At 42.5% G+C, this 10,561-nt stretch overlaps 1 protein-coding gene across 11 annotated transcripts in view; it reads left to right on the forward strand.

Moving 5' to 3' along the window:
• nfat5b (nuclear factor of activated T cells 5b) overlaps positions 1-10,024 on the forward strand; it is a 52,722-nt gene extending 42,698 nt beyond the window's left edge. For 10 of the 11 annotated variants that reach the window (XM_042321030.1, XM_042321027.1, XM_042321031.1 and 7 more), the window contains 8 exons: positions 773-907; positions 1,034-1,086; positions 1,780-1,912; positions 2,533-2,601; positions 2,740-2,843; positions 2,988-4,962; positions 5,110-5,366; positions 5,575-10,024. In XM_042321030.1, the coding sequence (XP_042176964.1) occupies positions 773-907; positions 1,034-1,086; positions 1,780-1,912; positions 2,533-2,601; positions 2,740-2,843; positions 2,988-4,962; positions 5,110-5,348 (2,708 nt within the window). In that variant the 3' untranslated portion in view covers positions 5,349-5,366; positions 5,575-10,024. The remainder of the gene's footprint in view (positions 1-772; positions 908-1,033; positions 1,087-1,779; positions 1,913-2,532; positions 2,602-2,739; positions 2,844-2,987; positions 4,963-5,109; positions 5,367-5,574) is intronic. The other variant, XM_042321029.1, reaches the window with a different exon arrangement.
• The last annotated feature ends 537 nt before the right edge of the window (positions 10,025-10,561 follow it).

The raw sequence follows: 10,561 nt of genomic DNA on the forward strand, positions 1-10,561 counted from the left end.
ATGTCTATAGACTCTCTTCAGCATCATGTGTTCCTCCCGTTGTGGGCATAGCGTGTGGCTATGAGTGGCAAAAACAGGAAAGACTGCTCTGGGGTATAAGAAATTCTATTTGTCGGTGGTTTTAGAAGCAGAACTCCAAAAAAACGAGGGAGAGAAAGAAAGGCCGGTGAAAGAGGTGTGGACTTTTTTGTTTACAATGCCAGAGTGCAATCCGACCAAGCAAAAATCTGTCCAGAACATATAAATCTCCAATGGCGTCTGTCTGTGTGTGTTGTGGAGCGGGGTGGTGAGAGTGTGGAAGGCCTGTGAAAACTGGGGAGGGAGGAGGAGTGGGAGGAGTCTGAGCTTGTTGTTTATAGAAACTTGGGGATTTCTATTTGCCTGTGAGAAAGGGGGACTGCAAAGAGTGTCAACTTTACCTATAGTACAGTCATTTTACTGTCTGGTTAATGATCATATACTGTAAAATAACAAAACAAATGTACTTAAAATCTCAAGTACATGCACATACACACCATTTTTTAAACACCAGCTCAGCTCACATTTTTCCTGGCAAAGCAATTAAAGCACAATTACTATTTCCCCACGATTACACATGTGCCTTCCAAGAAATCACAAGGTACTCTTGAGCAATTGGTTTAAGCTTTTCTGTCAGCTTCCCCTAGTTCCTCCGAGAAGGCCAGCAGTTCTGTACTCGTGACAGAATATTAGTTAAAGAAGCTAGGTCAAGCAGAACTCAGAGCCTGACGGTCTGTTGGTGTCCTGTCTACAGCCCAGCCTGCAGGGGTGCCTGAGATTCTGAAGAAGTCCCTCCACAGTTGCTCGGTGAGGGGGGGTGAGGAGGTCTTCATCATTGGGAAGAACTTCCTCAAGGACACCAAAGTCATATTCCAGGAAAATGTATCAGGTAGGTCTACACAACCAATTATTGTCTGAAATCCAAGTCCTTACAGTATATGAATAATGAAAAACATTTATATTTGTTCCTTTACCTACCATACTAATGAAACCGTTCATTGTTTTCCCCCCTAAGATGAGAAGTGTTGGAAGGCAGAGGCTGAAATTGACATGGAGCTGTTTCACCAGGTAAATAAGCTTATTCTCTGCTTATTGTGGTCCAAATCAAATCAAATCAAATCAAATGGTCCTAGAATGATTCATGCTAATGATTTAACAGGGTGATTAGATAACAGCAGCCATTTGAGATTTGTAGGTTTAGATGTAATCATCTTAAATTGCTACTCACTCAGGGAGGTGAATGGCCTCATTGTTTTGTCACCTAATTACTGTGAGCCACGGTGGTAAGTAGGTCTCAACAGTCCTGCATAAACCTTTGCCCTTGGGAGCCAGAGGGTCAGAGCTTCGTTAGCTAAGCCTCAATCAGTTGCCTGAGCCCTGGGGTGTTTAGATGTCTTTCACATGTTATTCACAATTTGTAACCATGTGTAACCAGGCAAACTCTGTAAATCATCGCCACACCTTCTACTAGTCAGCAAAGTTTGAAAGGTGTTGCACATCTGAACTAGTTGATGACGTATGGAGTCTCCAGTTCATCGTCTGTGCCAGGATTATGTCCATTGTGGCTCTCTCTCTCTCTTTCAACTCTACATTGTGCTGACATCACTTGATTATTTAATCTAAGTAATTTTGCGCTTGCGCCTGTTTTATAAGGGATGTTGACACGTTTGTCACATGACTTGATGTATGTAATTATAAGACTGGGGCTACTGTACATTTCTGTTAGCTAAGTCGATTTGTCTGTTATGCGTTTCCCCTCAGAATCACTTGATTGTGAAGGTTCCTCCTTACCAGAACCCAGCCATCGCGTCTGCAGTGTGTGTGGGAATCTACGTGGTGACCAATGCTGGCCGATCCCACGACGTGCAGCCTTTTACATACACTCCAGAACCAGGTCTGTGATAAGTCCATGAACAAATGATCTTTTGTTTCACCTTCTGCGCCACATTAGGACCAAAACAACATTTCCTCAGACCATGTCTTCGGCCAGTGTAAATTACAACCATTACTCTACCACGACAACTGTATTAGGTGGATATATCATCTAGCCTGCTGTAAATTTACCATTACAGTCTTTAGTACAGGAAGCCATGTCAACTTGGGAACAGGGGGGTATTTGTCTCCTCCTTTTTCCTCATCACTTCCAGGCATCAAAACGTCCTTTGGGCACTGTGGCACGAACTATCAATGAGCGGGCAGGAAGTGACAGGGAAAGGAACTAAAACAATGAAACAAAACATGGAAGTGTAGATGATCCATCTAAAAACAAAAATGCCCTTCTATATACAGTATGTACTAAACATGATACCGGATTAGGCAGCGCCCTATCCAAAAAGTCAAGTCATACAGATTTAGTCCTGATTGTTTTTCACTCTATACAGTTTCATTTCATATTATATTTTTTGTATATGAAAACCTGACATGCAGACGAGGGAGAATGAGACTGGGTATGAAGAATAAGGTCATCTGATTTGCATGTCCTTAACTCAACCTGCTTATCTGTGTACGTCTCAGTGGACATATCTGTGAAGAAAGAAGTTCCATCTCCAGGCAAGCCCTGCCCTTTTGATCAACGGATGAAAGGTATAGTATATCTCTACCATGCTGTATGGTGTGTTCTTGTTTGTAATGCATAGGTGTGTGTGTGTGTGTGTGTGTGTGTGCGTGTGTACTCCTTCCTGTATGACAAAATTGTAACATTGTCCCTACATGCCCCTACAGTAATTGATGGTGCCTTGATGCCCCCAATGTTGCCTCTTGTGAAGAGAGAAGAGGTCACTCCAATGGAGGTCTCCAGCAACCTCCCTTCTGCTGGCGTGTTCAAGGTAAAAGCTCTACAAATGGATTCCCAGCCTTGGCTGTGATAATGCCTCATTAAATAGTAGAATCATATCCATATGAACCATATCGATCTTTCCCCCAATATATATGAAAAGCTAGCAGGTATCATCTGTTTTTTGTATTCTCAGCAGACCCCCGATGTCATGTGTTCCGCCCAGCAGACGCTGGACATGAGTTCTAACCTTCCCCCCAACAACAGCCCGTTCTCCAACTCCTTGCCGCGGCCTGCCAAGGACCCTGCCGAATCCCAAACAGCAGTCTTCAACAGTGCAGAGGCCCTGAGCACCATACAGAAGCAGGACATTGCACTCACCAACTCCTTCCCCGTGCCTGCAGACTCTCTACTCCAAACTGGGCCTCAGCAGTTCCTCCTGGAGCCCAGAGAGGGGCTTGGTCAGGACAGGGCTGGCAACAATGCTGGGGCGGTAGGGAGGCTCAGTCAACAAGTGGAGGCCCCTCAACCTGCCCCCCAGCAGCACCAGCTGCCCATATTCCCCCCAGACGAGGTGGCCCAACTGGAACAAGCAGTGAGACAACTGCAGGCAAAAGGGTACTGCAGCCAGCAGCAACAGCGACAACAGCAACAAATTCAACAACAACAAATTCAGCAACAACAGCAGCAACAAATTCAGCAACAACAGCAACTACAGCAACAGCAACTACAGCAACAACAACAGATTCAGCAGCAACAGGTTCAGCAGCAACAGGTTCAGCAGCAACAGGTTCAGCAGCAACAGGTTCAGCAGCAACAGATTCAGCAGCAACAGATTCAGCAGCAACAGATTCAACACCAACAAATTCAACACCAACAAATTCAACACCAACAACAGCAACAGCATGTGTTGGAGAACCTGCGGCAGGAGCTGTTTAAATCACAGATGCCAATGCAGTGTGACATATTTCAGGGCGGTTCTCTAGGTGAGAACACTGAACAGCAGGGTTCCCAGCAGGGCATGGTGCAGAACCATGGTTCCCTCTTTCAGCAGGCCCAACAGCAGCAGAGGCAACAACAGAAACAGCAGCAGCAAGCAGCACTCTTTCAGCAAGCCAATGAGCTCCTGTCCATTCAGACCAACTTCCTCCATCAGACCCCTTCTCATCCCTCTCCACCCCTCTTCCATAATCCCAGCCCCCTGGCTGAGGCACAGGACCCACAGGGGGCGCTGTTCCACACTCAGAAGGCCTCTCCCACCCAGGAGCAGGTCCAGGCAACCCTCTTCCAGAACACCCTGACAGTGTTGAGTAGGACCAGCCTCTCCCCAGAGCAGCCCCCCTCTGCCGCCAACCTGTTCCTCCCCCAGAGTGCCCTGCCTGGTCAGCTCTCCGCTAGTGGCAGCCAGCAGCAGCAGCTGGCCTTCCTCAGTGCCCTGCAGACCTCTGCCCCTGAGCCCCAGTCAGTGTTCCAGGCTCAGACCCAGCTTTCTCCTATCCAGCAGGGGACCCCCATGGAGCAGCAGCAGCCCCCCCAGCCTCAGCCACCTCAGCAGAATTCTATGTTTCAGAACATCTCCCCTCATCCACCTGCAAACACTCTCTCTCAGACCCAGCAGCAGCAGGCTGGCCTACTGTTCTGCAGCAAACACCTCTCCACTCCAGAGCAGCCCCCCAGTCTGCTGTTTAGTGGCCAGGGCCAGATGCCCCCCATGAGCAGCAGCAGCCTGAACTCTCAGGAGCCCCAAAACCCCTCCATGCTGTTCTCTCAGGCCAACATGGTGACTGTTAGCCAGCAGGAATCCTCTGAGCCCATGGCCTTCCAGGACCAGAGCCAGGTGGTGGGGAACCCCTCAGAGCCTCGCCATCACAGCCTGTTCCAAGAGCAGCAGCCCATGCAGCTGATCACCAACTCCAACAACGGCCCAGAGCAGCCCGTCTCTCTCTTCATGCCCCAATCCAACATGTCTGCCCTGCAGGCTTGCATGGCTGCCCGGGAACTCCCGCAGACAGGCATCTTCAGCACTCAGAATGGGGTGGCAGGCCTGCAGACCACCACCTCCTCCCCCGTACAGCAGCCAGGGTCTCTGTTCCAGACAGCAGTCAGTGGGAGCCTCAACCAGCCCAGCGAGGCCCAGCAGCCAGGCCTCTTCCTCTTTGGGATTCAGAATGGTAAGGATTCATGATTATGTGATCTGTCCTTTTATCAAATGTCATATTTTTTTTAATATGCTCCAGAAAAGCGTATGACATTGTTTGGTTTTCGTTAGCATTTCATGTGGCATGTAGTCAGTGACTACCCCTTTCTTCCCCATACAGAGTGTGGCCAGCTGATAACCTCTCCTGGAACCACTCTGTCTGATCAGATCATTGCCATCAGTCAGTCTGGTCAGAACCAGAGAGAGAGCGAGGCCCAGATCCAGTCGCTGCTCAACCAGTCCATGTCTGAGTCAGGGAGCATGCAGAACAGCATGACCGCCTCCCAGAACATGGAGAAGATAGATGACCTGCTTGTCAGCCTGCAGGAGCAGGGCAACAACCTCACTCGCTCCTACTAGGCCTGCTATAGGTTTCAGGTGAATGCTCATCTTTCTATTAACATGTTAAAAAGTTTGTTTTAACAATGTGTTTAAAACAGTTGTACTTTCGTTGTTCATTTTAAACATCTTTGAGGGTATTTCAGAAAGCAGGATTAACCATTTGGAATTCTAGTTCCAATTTGTATCACTGACTACTGTTTACATGCTTCTATGTCTTTAAACATGTAATTGCCCCTCCCTTTAGGAGCCCAGAAGACCCCAGTGTGGACCCCCATTACAGATGGCAGAAGACCCCCAGTGTGGACCCCCATTACAGACAGCAGAAGACCCCCGGTGTGGACCCCCATTGCAGATGGCAGAAGACCCCGGTGTGGACCCCCATTACAGACGGCATAAGAATGAAAACAAACTCAATGGTGGGCTCCTGTCCGAACTCCAAGTTACATGTAAGCCTCAGCGGCCTTTTTCTCCAAGGACAGTCTTCATGTGTAGATGCTCCACAGTGGCGCCGAGCGGGGTACCAGTCCTCCACTGCATCTAAACCTGGACCTCAAAATAGGACATAGGTTGTAGTTACCCCACAACTGTCATTGTATCTCGCAGCTAGTCGCCTCCAGCTCTTAATGAAACATGACACTATGTAATGTTTGGCTAACTCATCAGTTCTCAGAGCAGCACTTTGCGGTGTGGTTTTATAAGGATGGTGGTGGAAGCTAGCACAGCATTCTGTCTTCTCCAGGACCAGAGTGTGGGCTCACAATTGTTTAGAACGCATTGTTGTCCTTTTTATACGATATTAAAAGTATTTTAGGAAATAGCAAAAGAAAATATACAATTCATGAAAAATAAACCTTTGTAATATATTTTGACTTTAGTTCTTTCAGCACTTTACGATGCTTTCAGATTGTGGCCAGTTACTCATTAAGTTGGCCTATGCATTCGCTAGTCAGCTATTTAGTCAGTACATCTCGACAACTTTATTACTCATGCATGTGTTTTGAGTTATGGCTTTAGTTTTTTTATTGTTCCTTTCATGAAATACCAGTTTCTTATTGGCAGCCATCTTCCCATTACCCATTCATGAGAATAACTCCAAATATTTGAGTATTACACCATGGATTTCTTTCCCTGATTAGACTCTGTAGTACGAGAGATGCTCTAGATTAGGGTCAATGTGGATCAAGAGAAAAAAATCATCCAGCTTTTCAATTATTAATTTCCAGTCTACATAATTAAATAGGCCTACATTTTGAATAAATCAGAACCATATATGTGTACTATATACCAGTGTGCACGGTTGTCTGATGTAATTAAAGAGTATATTGTTATTTGTATCATTCTATTGCAAATGTAGATAATGTGTTGTTTTGTGATGATGTCTCCATGGAAGATGTTTGTATTAGCTAACATCTGGCACGCACAAACTGGACTTTTATCCATAGATCAGAGAGGAGTTTTCCGTATGTTTGTCTTACTGTAAAATACCAACTCTCTTGCCTACAGTGGGCCACCCCAGGACCTGAGTCAAGGCCTCAAGTCACAGCCTCCTTTTTCGTCTTCATGAATGGCCAGTTTTATGGCTCATATTGATTGGTGTGTTCATATTTGTCGTTTGAGACTCGCCATGTTTTGACAGGACGAAAGTGGTGAAAGTGACTGGAGCAGTTATCTGTTTTGCCTTGAGCATGAATGGTTGTTTGTAGTTGGATTATTAGTGTCAGGCGTGATATACAGATGTATGATCTTAATGTATGATCTTTTGTTGCTGAGAATTTTCCTGCACTGGAAGAAAAACTTTTTTATTATTATTTGTATTTTATAATTTTTGTATATACTTTTGTTGTACTTTTTACCCCGAATTTCATGATATCCAATTGGTAGTTAGTCTTGTACCATCGCTGCAACTCTGCAACTGCAACACGACTCTGCCAAGCCGCTCTGCTTCTTGACACACAGCTCGCTTGTGTGTCAAATTTCGAACTTTGAAATTTCAGACTTGATTTACCCTAATGAAAAATGTATCAACCTCTACAAAAATGTCCATTAATTATAATCCACAGAATAATTCACATTTCCTTTTGCTGCAGGATTATTTTTCTGCTATAGCAAACTGGCTCAAATTAAGACCCTACACCTGTACTGCTGCCAAACTGGTTTGTGCTTTTATTCTTTACATGTGAGTATTGGGCTGGAGTGGAGCCAACAGTAAGATTGTGTCTTGTTTTTTGTCTGAATCTGAGTATACACATGAACAAGGGGCTGGTCTCTGATGACAACAATAACAGCTTCGTTGAGTGCCTCCATCTTTCTCTCTTAGTGTTGTATTTTATTGTGTGTTCTTAACATCATTACTTTTTTTCACTTTAAAAACAAGCAGATTTTTTAAATGGAAAGTATTTAAATTATTTTTAGTAATGTGATTGGTGGGGCCCCATATTCCCCATCCCAGAGCTTGAGCTGTGTTCTTTTAGATATTTAAAGGGACCCTACTCATGAAGAATGAACCGTTAAGTTGCTTTGGAGAAAAGAGCTGTCTGTGATTGGCCTTCTTCAACTCTTGTGAAATACTAGTAGTTTTGTTTCCAGTAGTCATGAGTATTTGTGAATTTTTATCATATTTACAAATATTTTATCATATCTTTTTTACTGGTGTAGTTCTAATACATCTTTTCAGAAATCATATCTAATTTATTTGGTATTTCTTGTTTTAGATATTGTCTAAATTGTGTCCCACAATCATATTTGTGCTACAAATGACTTGATGTACAAGTTTGGTTCTGATTTAACTCCGTAATTGTATTAATATTAGTTATGTGGATTTGGCCCTTCCCCACCTGTTGAAACTGTAGTTGGCTGTGGTCTTGTGTGACATATCTGTCAGTGAAGCTTTTCTTCTCCTTGTAGATGTGAGGACAGGGATACAACTTTATGATTGAGGGAGTTAAAATGTAACATGTACACTGAGTCACATGTACATTCCTGTACATTGTTTTCTTCCCTTTGATAGATTTCCGTATGCCAGGTTGAGATCAATTGTACAGTATGTTTGTCCAAATCTGATAGTTTAAAGTCAAACCCTTGTGATATCATCCATGAAACATTTAACCTATACTGTCACATCTACAACTTATTTCACCTCTTGAATAAGGAAAGAGCAGGAAGTTATTGGACAACTATGCCAGTTATAAAGCCATACAGACAGTTAAAACAGCATCTATTAAATATTTGTTAATAGGGTTTACAAAAAACTCCAAACACAGAATGTGTTTGTTACCTCAACCAGAGCAGGTTGCTAATCAGGCCACCTTACTCAACATTGGACCAATTTCAATGATAAAGTACATTCTTTATATATAGTATACATACAATATTTTGTTAGCAACATGTTAATGTTTTGTGTTATGAATACACAATAAGATTATTGTTATTTTCAAGCATAAGGATATTGAGGAAAGAAATACCTATTTTGAAATGTAACCCATGAATATCCCATGTAGTATGAGCTTTGACAAAAATATTTGTCAAGTAGGCTACATGTTTTACATTGATGACGACATGAGTCTTTGTAATTGAGTGGCGCTATACTTTATTGTGCCGGTAAAGGTTTAATTTATTGAAGACCTAAAAATTAACGACTTTTCCTACTCAACCAATGACTACAGAAATGCAGGGGTCACCTTGAAAGTTCATCTATATTTTTACCATATTTGCACCCAGACTAACCAATGATTTATGACATCACAGCGTACAGCAAATATATTTTAGAAGTATTGCTCAGTACATTGGATGATATACTTGTGCCTTGACAAACTTTTTATAGTAGAGACCAGATTTATCTTGTACCAGTGTTGCCTATTTTATTCACCGCTGTGACACTATTGTCAGTGGTTATTAGCCCTTGATAACTAGTATCTTGCAAGCCATACGACTTGTGTGCTTCAAATGCCGTACAGAAATGAGTGACCAGATAAATGTATAGTGTTGTGCAAGTTCTTGTGCATCTGATTTATTTTCACGAAAATATGAATTGCATTTGTTTCACGTCGTTGCAATTTAAGTTTTGTCTCAAACTGCTATGCAGCTTGATTCAATATAAATGTATATCTGTTACTTTTTTAATATATATTTTATCTATCTAGCCTCTCTTGATTGTTCATTGCAAAGGGGAAACTATAACGAAATATTGTAATTATGTTAATTATTTATGTAACTTTTTGAAATAGTATTGATACTGTGTGCCACCGGGATTTGTTTTTATTTTTATGATTGGGCTTGTGTCAGTCAAGACCAACACATATTTCACCTAATTCAAACAAAGTTGTCATTCAGAATTTTCATCATGTGTGTTTTGTTTTTATTGTAAATGTCATCAGTCAGTCTGTTCACACACTGTTCTGTTTGTGTCCCCTTAACCTGTCTGGCTTTGGTTTGATGTGAAAGTCTGCTTTGTTTCCATGAGGTTAGTAGGATAGTAATGAACCTGTTGATAGCATTGACAGGTTATAGGTATGGGGAGTGCATATCACCTATGTGTTTTTAGCTACTGTGTGAACAACTGTTAAATATTACCTTTAAAAAAAAAATGAATCTATATAAAAATGTCTTTTTGCTTTTGTTGGGGCATTTGTATACTCTTGCAATTATATTTATGTAAACCTGCTGGTATCTATATTAATAAAGATAGATGATACGTTTTCCTTTGTCTAGTTGATTTCCCCACCCTCTGATGTTTGGTTTTCGTTCGATTTTTGCATTGATCAAATTTTTGGTTTTGCTCAGAAGAGACAGAAAGACAACATGAATTTCCCATACCGTGAAAGATTGGAAAAGGCAAAATCACAAGCACACCAATCTAATTACGTTTCAAGATTAACATAAATAATCATTAATCAAATGCGCCATGGCCTTACCCTAGTTGTCCATCCAAAACATGTTTTAACATTATGAAGGGAGGAGAGCGAGGGAAGTAGAAAGGGAAAAACATGCTTGCATGCTCAGAAACCAGATGAATATGATCACATATTAAAATGTCATTTAATATTGTGATTAGAGATTTATAATTAGTAAATGACCTGTGTTCTTCAATGAAGAAGGTGAGGGTTTGGCCGTCATTGTAAATAATAATTTGTTCTGAACTGACTTGCCTAGTTACATACATTTAAAAAAATGAAGATCACCTGCAACAAAATTAACTAACCTGATCCCCCTGGTGGTCTGGGTGCAGTACTACT

Source organism: Oncorhynchus tshawytscha, linkage group LG04 (assembly GCF_018296145.1).
Source record: "Oncorhynchus tshawytscha isolate Ot180627B linkage group LG04, Otsh_v2.0, whole genome shotgun sequence".
Classification (NCBI taxonomy): domain Eukaryota; kingdom Metazoa; phylum Chordata; class Actinopteri; order Salmoniformes; family Salmonidae; genus Oncorhynchus; species Oncorhynchus tshawytscha.